General features: G+C 44.6%; 1 protein-coding gene across 13 annotated transcripts in view; it reads right to left on the reverse strand.

Moving 5' to 3' along the window:
* Nucleotides 1-1,650: 1,650 nt before the first annotated feature.
* Nucleotides 1,651-16,905, reverse strand: part of DOCK9 (dedicator of cytokinesis 9) — a 270,534-nt gene continuing 255,279 nt past the window's right edge. For all 13 annotated transcript variants that reach the window (XM_043892115.1, XM_043892111.1, XM_043892106.1 and 10 more), the window contains 6 exons: nucleotides 16,592-16,738; nucleotides 13,788-13,998; nucleotides 8,123-8,313; nucleotides 5,137-5,237; nucleotides 4,865-5,003; nucleotides 1,651-2,932 (listed from right to left, as the gene is read on the reverse strand). In XM_043892115.1, coding sequence (XP_043748050.1) covers nucleotides 2,810-2,932; nucleotides 4,865-5,003; nucleotides 5,137-5,237; nucleotides 8,123-8,313; nucleotides 13,788-13,998; nucleotides 16,592-16,738 — 912 coding nt within the window. In that variant the 3' untranslated portion in view covers nucleotides 1,651-2,809. The remainder of the gene's footprint in view (nucleotides 2,933-4,864; nucleotides 5,004-5,136; nucleotides 5,238-8,122; nucleotides 8,314-13,787; nucleotides 13,999-16,591; nucleotides 16,739-16,905) is intronic.

Raw genomic sequence — 16,905 nt, forward strand, 5'->3', positions numbered from 1 at the left:
AAGATTCCACATGCCTCAGGACAAGTAAGCCCACGCACCACAACTATTGAGCTTGCATGTTGCAACTACTCAAGTCTGTGTGCCTGGAGCCTGTGCTCCTCAAGAAGAGAAGCCACTAAGATGAAGCCTGCACACCACAATGAAGAGTAGCCCCTGCCTGCCGCAACTAAAGAAAACCCATGCAAAGAATGAAGACGTAGCGCAGCGACCCCCATCCCCCGAAAACGAATAAATAAGATCTATGGGAAGCATTTAAGAATTTACTGAAAAATAGCAATAAAGATTTCTGAATATTAAAAAAACCCCACAATTTCTCCCAACAAATGGATACTTTAATGGGTTACTTTATACCAAAATTAAAATTTTATACATAAACTAAATAAGGTTTTTTAACATATGTGAATGTGTTTCGGTGCAGCGTCCACAGTAGATGTTCTCAACTTAGAGATGGCTCCTTTCTCCACTGTTGTAATTAACAAGGGTTGGTCACCTTCCAAGCTGAATCTTATCTGACATGAAATCTGTACAAATTATTTTCCAAGTTTAACCACGAGATAGCAAGATAGCTCTTTCTAGACATATATTTATCCTACTGCATGATGACTTCAATTTTATGGCCCCTAAATGAGGCATTTACGATGAGGAAATCCAGCCCAACAACAGGAGACAAACTCTTAGACCTCTTCCCTGCTGGTGTTAGAGTCAAGGTTTATTACACGGGGCTGGGATGTCAGCGACTCTGGGCAAACATAGAGAATCTTCTCAAGCCCTAAGTCCGGATCCATTAGTGAATGGGCTGCAGACTAGTGAGCTGTCATAATGCTCACATCTCTCCTTCACGACCCTGATTCCATCTGTAAAATACAGCCTTGCCCACTGCCAGAGAATGTTCCAAAGACACCAGAAGATCCTTGGCTTCTGTGTGCTCAAGATGTACACAGTGTCAAGCTTTCTTTCCTCCACTGGTTATGAAAAAAGATAGCCTCCAAAACCCCCCAAGTAGGAGAAGCAGCTATTTTATTTCTTGTGGAAAGACTCCTTTTCCTTCTGTCACTGGAATTCTCTAGGGCTTAGTGGCTCACGGCTGGGGCCCTGGGCGCGTCACAGGCAAGACCAGCACCTGTGGTCTGAGCGATGACTTGACTTGGGTCCAGCGTTGGTGATGCTGTAGGGGCCCAAGAAGGTGTGCTCACCTGGCCAGGGCGCCCTGCTGGGATAAATGACTACCTGTCCCAGAGGAGTCAACCAGGGAGGTGATGAAGGAGTGGAAGGGGAACAGACAGGGGGATTAATGTGTCTACACATCCTTGGGAACAACCCAGCAGAATTCAGAGCCAGACTGCAGGGTGACAAAGTGCTGAACCAAGTCCTCTGGCAGATCTGGTCCCCCAGTTCACCTCTTGAATTCTGTACTGTGGAAACTTAGACAAAGGCAGAGACACGGGTACAACGGTCCCCATGCACCCAACCTCAGCTTCTGCAATTACCAACCAACATTTGTCAAGCTTGTTTCAAATCTGTACTCTCTTTTTTTCCCCTCAGGTATTTTTAAGCAAAATTTCATATACCACATTATTTCACCCCCTAATATTTCAATATCCTGCCCCCTCTTAAGGCTGTCCAACAATAAATACCCAATACGCGCTACCGGAAAATCAGCAATGTTGTTTTTAATACAGATGTGGTACAGAATATTTAATTACAGCAGGGCAGAGATTCTAGTTAAATAAAATTAAAAACCTTTATTTTTCCCAAATATAAAATTACTCAATTAATGTCTGAAAAGAAAATATAACACAGTGAAGGCTTTACATTACACCACTATTCCCCACAAGATTTATGATTTATCAGTGACATACTCCACCACTTTGGCAAAAGGATGAAATTTTTAAAATGGTTTATAAACCTAACATAGCAAAGACTGTATACACCTCCATACTGCACTGCTTTTATGTACAAGAATAAAACAGTAGAGTCAAGTGTTGCATATACTAAGAACAGCACAAATCTGTCACAATTAAACTTTATGCAGAAGCTGATGTATTAAAAATGTAGAAATGTCATATGTGTATGTACACAATGCCAAGACTGTATTAACAAACTCTATGTACATAACAGTATACTATACTCCTTTAAATGTTTAGCATAGTTGTGTTTATTAATACAGGCCTTTGGTTCTAAACTGCTTGACTAGTCTTAAGCTCCCTTAGTTTCTTAAGCTTTCCTATTTCTTAAATGCAAGTGAGTATAAAAGCACTAACTTTCCTGGTTCACTGGTACAAAAATTACAATGGTCAGTTTCCTTAGGTCATCAAAAACTAGTCACAAAAATAGTTCTTGTTTTCAACCTGAATGTGCCACAGGAAAAAAAAAAAAATTTTCAAGATTTTCCAGCTTAGCCTAGAGGCCAAGGGTTACCCTCCAGCCTCGACTTCAGTGCTATGTACATTCTGAAACATGTGTTTTCTCTAGGCCATATATTTTTAATACTACTTCTGTAAGGAAGAATAACATTTAACTCCAGCCGAAGAGTGTCCACCACACACTTCTGTTAAGACACAATGAAAACGTTGAATATTGCCAGCGAGGTTTAAAAAAAAAAATGAGTGCTCTCTTGAGGAGGACTCCTCCAGGAAACATGCTATGAAATTAGCCGGTTCTTTATTTCCTGTAACTCTTCCATCCCCTTGGCTCCTTCTTGTGCTCGGTCTCCCCGCGTCAGGCACATGCCCGGGGATTAGCTTTGGAGTCTCGTCCTGAGTTTGCAAATGACAGAGCAAGTCCCCACCCGTGGCCCACGTGGCGGGGGTCACACCACAGAGGACGAGCTGGTCATGCCGTGCACCAGCGTGCTGGTGGGCGTCCCGCTGATGGCGTTGAAGATGTGCAGGGAGTTTGGCAGAACGCTCGTCTTCTCCTCCAGGGGGCAGATCTCGAGGCACAGAGACACAGCGTTACCCACGCGCAATGACCCCAGCGACCCCAGCGACACGTCTCACAACTCATGACCTGGCGGCCGCTGCATGACTGTGATACCCCCAGGGAGCTCGGCCTCGGTGCAGGGCTGATGGAGCAGGTCAGCTCACCTCCCACTGTGCATCAGTGTTTATCGGATCAGGATTTTAAAGAGCAAGTCAAAGACAGCGTGTTTCATTTCCTCTACAGGTTAGTGAGTAGACAGCCTTCTAAGCTCACCAGGTGGTAAAAGCACCTTGAAGTCTATCCTGCATGTACCTGGTTGGGGACACGACCTGGTCCCGGCCCTTGGAAAAGTCTTTTTTTTTTTTTTAAATGAATCTGGAGCATTGGTGTTCTCCACCAGCTCCTTTTTGCAAGGTCTTACAGATTTCCACGCTGGGAGAGAGAGAGAGAGTGGCAGCCTCGCTGACTCTCAACAAGTCTCTTTCACACTCAATAACGCAGGGAAGAATTCTAAGCACAAGACTTGACCTAGTGCCTGGTGCACACTGAGAGGAACATATGCACTCAGAGGCTCCCCTGGAAAATCCAAGACTCCAGGGCAAGATCCTTTTTGCTTAAGGGTTCAAAGTTTAATCTACACAGTTGTTGGGTTAATGGAAAATGCAAGGTGCAGTTAAGAGCCAGTATGGGGTTATGTCCACACAGTCTGGGAGTTTAATATTCTCAGCTCTGAATTTTTTTTCCTACTTTCATCTTGTCTAGTTCTAAGTGCTGACAGCCACTGATCAAGTTCTCCATCCTACCTGGAGGCCCCACGCAAAAGACCCTGAGCTTTCTCCAGACACTTGTTCCCACAAAACCCTCTCTTTCCTCTCAATTATTCACATATTTATTTCTTTAGTCATTTCTATTTTTTTTTGACCTTTTCTAAATGCCCAGAAGAGGGCTGCCTTCTTTTTGCACGTGCACTGTCATTATGTCAGTGTCTACAGTTGCCCAAACTTAGTCATAATTTTCTGTGAGCCAATTAAGATCCAGAGAAATAAAAGTATAAAATGACATTACCATCCCATCTGAACGTGTAAGCATGGAGGAGAAAAAAAAGCAAGTTAAAGCTTAGACATTTAAGTTAGTTTTCTGCAACAGAAACCTCCTAACTAAATCATCACAGGTTAACTGACACAAATGGTACTGGCTTCCATTTTTTTTAAGACTGAAAGGCAGTAATGCAGGCAACAGACAGAAGCAGTCATGTGGGCCGCTTAAAGGGCCACACTGATCAGAAAGACTGACACAGAAGAAGTCTGATGGAGACCAGACCCCTGAAAAAGCAGCAGGAAGCGGCCTTTGACATTCATTCAGTTCCCTGGGCAGCTGTCCCCACTGATGACTACTGAGCCCACATACGTAATCCCACTGAAAGGAATTCATACAGGAAGGTGGTGGTAGCAGTGCAATCAGGAAGGCTGCCCGGAATGACCAGGAATAAAGCAGCAGCCTTGAGGACTGACTCACTGGGCCACCCAGGTCAGCTCTGAGGAGTCACACTCTGCACAAACCCATTTTTTTAAATGGTGAAAGACATTTACTGCAATGGAGAATTCCTGAAACCAGGCTGGCAAACCCTGTTCTTCCAAAGAATTGGGTGAGTAAAGAGTTCCAGGAATGGTACCGGCATCTCTTTTTTTATGTGAGTTGTTTTTGAGCTATTGACAGATTGAGCGATACAGAGGAGGTGAGACAATGACGAGTAGGCTTGCTGTTAGCTGTTCCCCAAGCCCCCATGGTTAGACAGTAGCAGCAGTGCCGCATGCTACACGATCCTTCAGAGAGCAACATTCTGGAAGGATGTCAGGGTGTTTAGACCATCCTAGGGTACACCCGAGACCCCCAAGTGATGCGTGTTCTCTAAACATGAGAAGCACTTGAGTGTGGCACCTACCTGCTCGTGCATGATTTCAGAAAGCTCCTTTGTCATTTCCCTGTAATTGGCCTTCATTTCTTCCTGATACTCTATCTGGTCCTCTTTGATGAGCCGTTCGTTCACCACTAAGGCTTGACCGCACGCTTCCACAAATTGCCTGAAATGGTGTGGGAGAGGGAAATCAAGGTATGAACAGAACAAAGGATGAGCCCAACTGGCAAGATCTCTTTCCTGAATGAGCACAGAAATGATCGATACTTCAAGAGAAAGACATTTCCAGTGTGCGTTACCTGAAAACTTCTTTAAGCAACTTCACTTTATTGTCAGGGTATCTTTTTGTGTTTGTGTCATCTAAGAAAGCTCGGGCATATGCTAGTGGACCAGCGTTGACCTGAATAAAGAACAAAGATTTAAAATTAGGTTACGAAGAAAATGCCCATCATCTTTAGTTTCAGCTGGCATTTGCTAAAAATGATGCTTGAGTGAGTGAGTTATGACCTCTGCCCTCCATGAACTTAGGACCCAAAAGAAGAAACCATGAATCAAGCGCATATTTGTTATAAGCTATTTGATGTTTGTCATCTCAGTCATCCTTAGGGCACTTGTGATGATGGTTCATCTTATGTAGGAAGAGCTAATGCTTGGAAAATGTAAGGACCTGTTTAAGGTGGAACAGCCAATAAGTAAGACACCTGAGATCAGAGCCAGTCTTCCAACTGGTATTTGTGCTACATGACACTGAGCTAAGAGACCACTCTGGTGAGGTCAATGAAAACTGAAAAACGAAGCACATGTGCCAGTTTTAAAGAACCGACTCTTCCCCTTGTGGAATTGTGAAGCTGATCTGCTATCCTTAGATGAACTAACCATCTCAGGGGCTGGGAGGCCAAAGATGCGGGGGAATTTGGCAACAAGATGAGGGGCTCAGAGCCCTGCATGTCTCCTTTAATTCACCAAGCGGAGTTCTCTGAGGCTGAGTAAGTTAGGAAACGTGGGAGTGTGGAGACAAAGAGGGTTAGACACACTGGATGGGGAGGGGAAAGTCGCAGGCACTTGGGACAGGGCCTGACCACGTGATCATTGCATGATTTTTTTTCCCTCGGGGGAGGGTGGGGCGGGGTGCGGTCCTGGAGGACTTGGAGGTAAGTGAGCAGGGAGGGTGTGGCTGTGGGTGAAGGGCATGGGCGGTGGTCTTGGCCCGTGGCATGTAGGACTTGCAGTAATGGCAGGGGAACTGAACTGATAGAGTTCACACCAGGGGTGGGGAGACGGGGGGCAAAGAGGCTAGAGGGGGGCCCTCTGACACAGGGACAACTAGCCAACCCTCAGGGATGACTGGGTACGATCCCTGGATATATGTGGGGAGCTTTGTCAATAACCTAAAGGTGACCCGAATGAAGGAAGATCCAGACTGACGCGTATGTTCAGTTTTAAGAAGGTGCAGAAGGAAGCTCGTGACACGTCATAAGGTCAGCACGACAAGACCCTGGAGTGGAGCGCAGAGTCACAAAGCTACCCGATTGCTCCGTCCTGTGCAACAGCCACCCCAGAGAGGCTCTCGGTGGAAGAATTAGAGAAACACAAATAAAGGGATCAGGCTTCTCTCCCCGACTCCAACTTTGTTGTTATCCTGGAGGGTGCACACACGTAACCTTCACCTCCTTGTTTCATCACAGAATGCTTTGCTCTTAAAGATGACCAGGCATTTATCCGACTCTCAGGTCACTATCAAAAGGCAGGGCACATGCCCTTTAGAAAGTGCGTCCTGCCCAGCCCCACCCTTCACCGGCACACCTACCCCTGCACTGGCCTTTTCAGAGGCTGGGTGTTTCCAGGCCCAGGCCACGTTACTGAACGGTTTTTGTTTTAAGCTGCAGAAAATTGTGGCCTCTGGCCCGTTATGCAATCACTCACGTGGTTGGAGTATTTATCATCTTCACCTGATACCTTATTTTGGTACATTAGTCTTTTGGGCCGTGAGGAAAGAGGTTGAAAACATCTGTAAATACTTTTGAGGTGAATGACATTTAGAAAAATGTGAGGTAACAGCTTAGCATTGATCTGACAAAAAGTTGACAAAAACAGATACCAGTAAATGAAACCAGCATATTACAATCTACATGTAACCTTCACAAACACATTCTTCTTGAAAGAGAAAAGAAGTGGATGTAGGAATGTACACATAATGCAGGTGGCTAGAATTATTTATACATACTTAAAAACATCAATAAAGCAAGAAGCATGCTGGTCATGGGAAGGAGTAACTTAACATTTATTAATTTCTTAGGAAACCACATAAGTACAGTATCTGAAAAACACCCGTATGATTGAAGTGCACCACACCAACATAAAGGTGCATGTAAGTGTTTGGCTTCATGAATTTTTACAAACTGAACATACCTGTGTAACCAGCTCCTGGGTGGGGTGGGGGGTGGGGGGAAAAACTGGAAGATTGGGATTGACCTATACACACCACTATGTATAAAATAGATAATTAATAAGGACCTACTCTGTAGCACAGGAAACTCTACTCAGTACTCTACAATGGCCTAATGGGAAAAGAGTCTAAAAAAGAGTGGATGTGTGTACATGTATAACTGATTCACTTTGCTGTTCAGTAGAAACCTACACAACGTTGTAAAACAACTAAACTCCAATAAAAATTACAGAAAAGTCAGCACCTAGATCCAGTATGACTTCACCTCAACAGCGAAAGGAGGGGAAAAAAAAAAAAGTCTTGACCCCTATTCGTTACCACATAAAAGTCAATTCAGATAAACAAAGAAAAAAGAACATCTCTGAAACAGATTTCTTATATAGGATACAAAAGCTGCTACTAATAAAGGAACAATTGACTAGTTGGGCTATGTTGAAATGAAGAATTTCACTAATCAAAAGATACCATTAAAAGAGTGAAGCTTAAGGTACATTTTCAGTTAACAATTTTCATAGAAACCAGAAAACAATAGTTTCATATGAAAACCTATAGCTCTCCATACTTCATCCTATTTAAGTCTTGATGCTTCCAATTAGGCAATCAGAATTAATCAAATTTCTGAGAAGCCAGGCTGTACCCCTCTCCAGCCCTTGCAGACAGCTTGGTGACAATGATGCTCTTGTAGCCAACGGGCTCCCGCCTGTCTGGGATCAGGAGAAACCACACAAATACGGAACGGAGGAGACGGGGATCGCCTCTGGACCTGGTGTGAACGACCTGAAATTCCCTGGGTCCGCAGGAGCTGCCCTGCAGATTGCCTGGCCCGGCGCCCAGCTCACCTGGACGCTCACGCTGCCCTGGAGCTTGAGCTGCAGTTTGATCATGTCCACTTCGGCCGAGGAGCACAGCTGCCGGAGCTCGGCCACCTTCTTGCTCATCTCGTCGATGGCCACCTCGATGGGGTTCAGGTCTGTGTGGTGCTGGTACATGACCGGGATCCGCTTCTTCACATACGGGAAGCAGTGTATCGCTGTGGAGGAACACGGCACGGAGTTAGGCCACGGCTTGCTACATTCGTTCCAAGGGACAGGTCATCACCGCACCCGAGTGACAGGTAAGGAACCCGAAGCGTGTCTAGGACACATGCTGGCACTTTGTGGAACCAGAATCTGGTCTTCCTTTATTGTGGTGTGCGTTTAACCACAGGCACCACATAAAGTCAAGAGGGTCGGGTTCTTGTTAACTTTAATAGGAGAGGTTTGTCTTTGAAGAAATCATTTGATCACTCCCTGCTCAATTTTCTTGCTCATAAATGCGCTAAACTTTTCTTGGAAGTTGTGAAAGCTGAATGAGCTAGCAGGCATGAGACAGCTTTGCAAATATTTAAAAAAGACTAAATAAACAGTCTTGAGATATCATATAACAGAGTTAAGTCCAGAAAAGAGTTCCATAGGAATATTCTTGGAACAACTTGCAATCACATGCTTAAGTTTGCACAAGTCAGAGAAATCAATGAAAATAAAATGTGAGAATGTATTTCCACAAAATATTGGAATGTATTTCCAAGCAAAATATCTTGAGCCAGAAATTCAAAAATTTTGAGTTGCAATAATAAAGATGTTTTAAAACTTGAGTGATTCAACAACATTAAAAAACATTTATTTTTCTCACATATTTTTTAACCAAAAAGACACCACTCAATATTGTTTTCATTTCTTATAAGACACCTGAACATATCAACAGCAAAGAGTTGGTGTAAAAAAGAATAGAAAAATAGCTGTTTCTAATTCAGTACTGTTTCACATTTCTGCCTTATTGCTTATATATTGTATATGTAAATATAACATTCTTATTTCATATATATATTTATGAATAGACAGGTAGCTATATGCTTAAAGCTTGTATTACTTTTTAACAAGTGGAAATAAGATGGGAGTGTTATGTTTAGATTCTTTACTATTTAGTAAGCGGTTGGGGAGGGTTTACTCAAAAAGGACTAATCACAAAATGAGAAAGGCTGACTCCCAGAGTCCTCTTGGGCCACCCAAAGTCTAGATAGAGTGGGAAAAGACATTCAAGCTGATCCAACCTTGCTTGTCACACACTTTACAGGCCTGTTCTAGTTGCTGAATGCTTTATCAATCTAAGGCCAAGGGCCCGTGTCTACCATTTCTTCTGCGTTCCATGCGGACACACCGTTTTTAAGTGGCGACACTGGGATTGGTAAGTCCTCTTCGGACTGAAGACTCCTTTGATTTGTGACAAGAACTAGATGCTGCTGTTTATTAGCGAGGGAGATGGGAATGGCCCTCCAACCAGAGGTGTGCCCGGACGTGACAGACTGACGTGCTTTATGGTGAGGAGAACACTGTTCTCATCTGTCAGGACACACGTCTCGTGAGGCTCATGCCATGTCAAAACACACTGACTAGTGTTATCACGGTGCTTCTGGGTGCCATGGGGTGGGAGCACCATTATTTCAGAGAGAAAAAAAAAACTCCAAGGGTATTTGTGAGATGTCCATGTTACTCTGATTCCACTCAGCAAAATGTCTGAGTCACTGCTTCTTATGATGGTCACAGGGGGCTAAAAGAGGCACAGGAGAGGTGAAATGATACAGAAAACTGAGGGTCTGTGCATGAGCCCACCAAGGCACGTGATCCAGGACCACCCCCTGGCCCAGCCTTCCTTACTGGCCTCATGTCTCCTCTCACTGGGGTCACTTGGCTCCAGCCACGCCAGCCTGCTGGTCACTCCTGAGTGTGCTGGGCACAGGGATCCCCGCCGCTGGCCTCTGCCTCCATAGCTCTGTCTTCCTCCAGACACTTGCACAGACCATTCCCTCACCTCCTTCAAGTCTGGACTCTCCATGAAGCCCACAGGGCTTCCATTTAACCCACCATTTAACCTGCAACCTTCCCCTTCCCTGACCTCCCATTTCCAACCCCCCTTTGCTTTTGTCCAGAACACGTATTACCTTCCAACACAGACACATTTACTCGTTTTATTTACTGTTTATCGTCTGTCTCCTCCTGCTAGAATTCAACTGCACAGAGAGTTCTGTTTTGTTGATACGCCAAGTTGGACATTGCCCGCCTGTGCTCCATAAATTTTGCTGAATGTTAGAATGTATTACTGCCCAAATGGCTACATGAAAGAGCAAATGGGCCTGGAAAGCGGAAAAGTAGGTGGTGGCCTGAGTGAGCCATCACATCATGAATCAAGAGCCCGCATCAGTGGTCTACAGCCCTTCAGTCAAGATGATGAGGAAGAGACGGCTCAGAGGTGTGGGTATATGGTCTGGTGAGACTGACCAGGGGGTGAAGGCTGGGGGAATTATTTCCAACCTGAGTAGGAGTCTGGATGTGATTTGGGAGACTAGGGAATAATGACCAGGGAGAAACTCCATGGGATGAGCTCCATGAAAGAAGGAACAGAAGGGGCCAGGTAGGGAGGCAGGCTCAGAATTGACACCAAGGGGTAAGGGAGGGTGATCATTAGGTCTTTCAAATGACCCCACTATTGTAGCTGACTGAGTGAACTATCCAGGAAAGTGAACCTGTCTGCGTTCAGAGGGCAGGGGCTTCTATACAACTTGGAAGGCCAAAGGTCAGCTCTGAAGCAGTGCAAAGGAAGAACTTAAAGGATTAATAACACAAGGGAAAACGCAGAATATCCTGGCCTGTGTGTCTTTAACTGAAGGTTGGTATAGTTTATAGGTTCTCAGTAGCATTTGTATAACCCCTTCTCTAAATCTTTGTACCACCATAGTTAGCCTTGTGAAATTCTGAGATCTTTCAGGGCAGAAAGTGCACCACTTCTTGCTCTTTTGTTGTATTATAATCTCCTTTTGCTCATCATCAACCTCAAAAGGCAAGGAGCTCAATGGTGGATGAGATTGTAGCAAAATAAAGTGCATTCCTTCCCCACCTGGGCATAATTTACCAAATCCTTTCACACGGGATGGATAGTATAATTTTATTTTTACAGATGAAAAACTAAGGTGCAGAGAGGTTACGTGACCTTCCCAAGGTCACACAGTGAGGATGTGACGGGGTCTGCAGGACCCAGGCCCAGGCTCTGCGTGGCCCACACCTCCTCAGGGTGATTCTTTCCTGAGCGGATTATTTCCTTTCTCTGTAGCAGTGTTACTCTTTGTCCCCTCTGCAGGCAGGTACAGAGCTTTGCTCTGGTCTGTTATCTAATCTAAAATATTTCTGTGACAAAACGGGAAACTGGCTAGTGAAAACACCCCATGGTAACTGTTTATGAATCAGCACGCTCCCTGAGTGGAATAATCATGATACAAATCCTGACCCTGACTCATCAGTGAGCTAGGTTTATTTAAATCAGCAGTTCTCCAATCTGAGCAGTGTCAGAAACACCTGGAAGGCTAGGTTAACCACACCAGCTGGGCCCCGCCCCCAGCGTGCCTGATTCTAACAAGTTCCCAGGTGTTGCTGACACCGCAGACTGGGAACAACCTTTGATAAGCACTGATCTGAGGTTATCACTGCTGGAGAGATAAATATGGTAAGCTGGTAATTCTTCTAAAATGACTCCATCTAAAAAAATGCAGTTATTTTGCTTAATAAGGATTTGCTACTATGTCCATCAGAAAAACAATTCATTGCTCAGATGGTAAAGAATCTGCCTGCAATGCAGAAGACCTGGGTTCGATCCCTGGGCCAGGAAGATCCCCTGGAGAAGGGAACGGCCACCCACTTCAGTATTCTTGCCTGGAGAATTCCATGGACAGAGGAGCCTGGCAGGCTACGGTCCATGGGGTTGCAAGAGCCGGATATGACTGACTGACACTTTCACTTTCAATCTATGGGGAGGGGCTGATGTTTTTGAGGACAATATTGTTTGTGTTTTACAGGTTGCCTTATTTTTCTAAAAACAGGAGCAGAAGCTCCTTTTTAAAGAATGTAGGGTGGGGGAGGAAGGAGAGGGTGGGATGTATGGAGAAAGTAACATGGAAACTTACCTTACTATTTGTAAAATAGATAGTCAATGGGAATTTGCTCTATGACTCAGGGAACTCAAACTGGGGCTCTGTAACAACCAAGAGGGTGGGATAGGAAGGGAGGTGGGAGGGAAGTTCAAGAGGGAGCGATCTGTATACCTATGGCTGACTCATGTTGATGTTTGCCAGAAGCCAACACAATTCTGTAAAGCTATTATCCTTCAGTTAAAAAATAAATTAAAAAAAAATAATACCTTTGAGAATAAGAAAAAGAATGTAGGGTTTTGGGGGTTCTTTGCTGAATTTTAGTTTTTCTCTTAGTTCCCTCAGAGGAAGAGTAAAAAAAAATCCTATGCAATATGCTGTCCTGAGCTATTTCGTCATGAACTACACTTTTTCTTTGGTAACTGTGAAATCACATACCACACAATTCACTCATTTAAAGTGTACCGTCCGCTGGTGAAAAGTGCACCATCCTCACAGAACTCTTTTCACTGATTATTATAGTGATCCCTGTTCCTGACCAGGCGGAACACTTGACAACATCAACTGCTGGACAAGCAGTGGGCACCTTCCTGGTTCGACTTAACTATGGCCGCTCTGAAAAATGTGCCTCAAGAGCAGATACAGACAATACGTGGCATTCTCAACAGCCTCCTCACTGATTTTTTTTTTTTTAAGTCAAGAAAGCCTTTTATTTGAGGTTGCCTGTCATTTGCTGACCCTAACCTAAGAGCGTTGGGGGTCAAGCTCTGCTCGAGAAGCTAAAAATCACTCCCAAGATGATGCTACATCTGTCACACAGCATAGTTCTAGGGGGTGGGTTATCAGTGGCTAAGTGGTGCCAAGGAGCCACTGAAACTCTTGCCACCGCTGAGTGGGCGGCCTGTGAATGCGGTGGGCTTCCTGGTACTAGCAGCTGAGACTGTGCTGTCTTATTATTCTAAAAGCAAGAGCTGAGCCTGGCCAGCCACTCAGGGAGGACGTGGGCCTCCTATCCCACTTGTTCCCGCCCCCTAGAGTCTCTGAACAGGCTCAAGCTGGGACCTGTGAGGCACAGATGCTTCAGGGGTCTGCTCCCATGACGTAGGTAGACTTGGCACTGTGCGCAGGGGTTCTTGACCCTGGCGGCCATGTACCTAGAGAGCCTGCCAACCACCTGAAACAGTGCCAGAGCATTCTGGGGAGAAAAAGGGCCCACCGGTTTCACCAGATTCTAAAAAGGCTAAGTGACCTGACACTGGACCTGACTGCCACCAGACCAGAAGTGACCTGATCTCTAGTCTGATGGAAGAAGACACCCAACAGGTAAACAGAAAAACGTCGTTTGAGTTCTCAAAAGCAAGCATGAGATGGGTGTTAAACTGAAGCGGGTATGTAAGGAAAGTTAACTAAGCTCCCAGGGCCCTTCCAGTTTTAGAAGCTTCTGGATCATTTCTGGAGGCTCTTTCTCTCGCCCTCCATGCTGAGGGCTAGGTATGGCTCTTACCGGAAGCTGGGTGTCTCTCTTACCGGAAGGGCTGGGGAGGCCATACCTGTCAGGATGGTGCGTCGTTTGCACTGCTCCTCTACGCCCCCCTGCCGCTTCCCGCTCTGGGTGAAGGGCATCTCGAACATGAAGCGGCGAATGTTGTGGGATCTTTCAAACTCCGTTTTCCTTTCTTGCAGTTCTTTCTCATCAAAGAACGGGATCACGTGAGTCACCTGGATGTACGCATACTTGGAATCCAGATCCTTGGGGTTGACCTTTAAATGAATAAAGGGAATGGAATACTGCTACTGGTGTCTGAAGGACTCCTCCAATGCATACCAAACCTGTGTTTTCCCACTTCGTATGAGTAAAAGTTTTGGAGATTCAGAAAGTTTGAAAAAAACAGTACAACGAATGCCACATACCCACCACTTAGAACAATTGCTAATATTTTGCTATTTGTTTATATGTGTCTCTTTACACGCACATGTGCAGGTAGTTTTTTTTTTTTTAGCTGAAGCACTTCAAACTATAAGTGGTTCACATCATGACACTTGAGCCAGCATCTCTTAAACATTAGGACAGTATCTTCCATAACCACAGTACATCATCATATGTTATGAAATTAACACTAATCTCCTAATAGTGCCCAAGATACCAAGTTTAGATGAAAATTTCTCAAATGTCCCAGAATGTTATTTATAACATTTGTGTTTGAACCAGAAGCTAATCAAAGATTGCATTTTATATTTAGTCATGGCTCCTTAGTCTTGTTTAATCCAGACTATTCTTCTTCATGATATTGACTTTTTTAAAGACATCATGCTAGTTTTCATGTGGAATTACTCCCCATCTGGATTCCTCTGACTCTTTCCTAAGCTGTATGTTTACACATTTGGCTAAGAGAGAAAAATGTTTATTTTAGTAATAGTGTTTAAAGCCAAGCCCTCAAGTCATAATTAACCTGTAGATAGATAAGACATAAACACATAGATATGAATTAATTTAATACAAATAATAGATGAATGCTTGAGAGAAGGTTGTTAGGTCAAAGACACAACCTGACTCGGACAAAGGTTTTGGCTTCAGGGAAAAAGGCAAGTTGGACTTGAGTGATTTGGTCTAGAAAGGAAGTAGGGCTTAATAAGGTCGTGTTGAGGTTTCTGGCTAAAAATAGACCAACAATGCATGTTTCTCCCTCTTCCTTTGTACAGCTCTATCACAAAGACAGGATAGATTAACTGGCAAAGACAAAAAGGACGGAAGAACAGCAGTGGGTGAATTTAATGAATATCCGGAAGGCAGGTGCCTCGGGGTTAAAGTTCTAATCCATGTTCCCATGGAAGGGGCAACAAGGAGGAAGCCAGAGCATCCCTCAGAAGCCTGCTGTGATGGACTGGACATCTGTGTTCCCCCAAAATTCTCATGTAGAAATCTTAACCTCTAATGTAATGGTATCGGAAGGCAGGAGATGATTAGGTCAGGAGGGTGGGGCCTTCATGAATGGGGTTAGTACCCTTATAAAAGGCCCCCACAGAGCTTCCTCACCCCTTATTCCACATGAGGACACAGTGATAAGTCTATGAACCAGTTAGAAGAATCTCACTTGGAAGACTGAGTCTGCTGGTGCCTTGACCTTGGACTTCCCAGTCTCTCTCCTGAATTGTGAGGAATAAATTTCTGTTGTTTGTATGCTACTTGGTCTATGGTATCTGTTACAACAGCCTGAAGAGACGGGCATCTGGAGAAGACCAGCACTAGGATTAGGGTGACCAGGGGAGGTATGGGTTGGTGAGTGGCCCAAAGTCTATGGCGGGTGGTGGCAGAACCCCAGGCTCCCTCCCTAGTCCCCACCCCCAAGAAAAGAACAGATTGTTCCTTGGAGAGATTGGTCTGGAAAGAGTCTAAGTGGGTTCGCCAGTCTCAGCAGAAAGCAGGGGCAAGGTACAGAGCAGGACGCAGGTGGAAGGGCAGGTGGAAGGCTGTAGGCTGAATGTGGGACCTTCGCCCGTGCTCATCTCCTGCCTCCAGCATCCAGAATTACCTCCTCCCTTGTCCCCTCCCTACCCCCTGGGCAGGAGACTGCAAGGTTCTTCTCTGGAGAAAAGGAAGGGCCCCAAGGACATGAATTCCAGACACTGGGGACACCAACGCAGGGCTCAGGACAGAAACATGAACTGAGGCGCCTCCAAAAGGATGAAGCGAGAAAGAGGTTGAGCTTATTGCTGTTGGAAACTGAACAGGAGGGAGTGTTTGTAAATGCAAAGAACAGGAGCTCCACTAGACCTGAGTTTCAGGAGGCAAGAGGATCCCATCTCTTGGGAGATGCCCTGAAGTCAGTGCAACATGTAAATACACAAGGAAAGTGTGGAGGTTCAGAAAGAGTCCTCGTGTGAGGGCAGCTCAGCAGAGGACAGCCTCTCTAAGGAGAAAGTAAATATCATTCCTACAGACGTGCTGGCTAGTTAGTTCCTTCCTTGGTCTGTCTGCTCATCCCTCTGTCTGTCCATCAGTCAATCAACTAGACACTGTGCTAAGTGCAAGGAAAAAGAGCAGTGACAGAACCTAGGACCCTACTCCTATGGAGTTTCTAAATAGCTGGTCTAAAAATGGTATGTCCTCTCAGATATTAATTGTAAAAGAATATCTGTATAAAGTTATGAAATAAAGGACTGCTTCATGAAGGATATCAGGGAAGCACAGAAAGGTATCGGAAAAAAAAATACACTTGTCACTTAAATTCAACCATTCTTAATCTTTTCCTGCATCTTCTTTTTTTGGCACACATTTATGAGTATATAATATATGATCAATCATACATAAAAAAATATTACATTGCTATGATACATTTACAAGCATGGTTCATACCTTGCCAGAATCTTGTATCATCTTGACGTTTTCAGCACCAAATTTATCTGAGTAAAGTTTGAGGAGTCTCTGAGAAATTTCTGACAGAGGTGTAAGTTTGGGCTCCTTGTAAATGTACTCCTTTCCATCTTCATCTTCAAAGAACCCCTGTGATATAACACATAATTAGAGCTGCCCCCAGACACAAGCCCAAGGCTGACCACAGGGAAGGAGTTTTTTGTTACAAGGGTTAACAACAACAAAAAAGGGAGTGATTCTAAAAACAAAATCGGGCTTTCCAAATAGGAAGGAAAATGATAACGTGAGGTCTGGAT

The sequence above is a fragment of the Cervus elaphus genome, chromosome 30, assembly GCF_910594005.1.
Source record: "Cervus elaphus chromosome 30, mCerEla1.1, whole genome shotgun sequence".
NCBI lineage: Eukaryota > Metazoa > Chordata > Mammalia > Artiodactyla > Cervidae > Cervus > Cervus elaphus.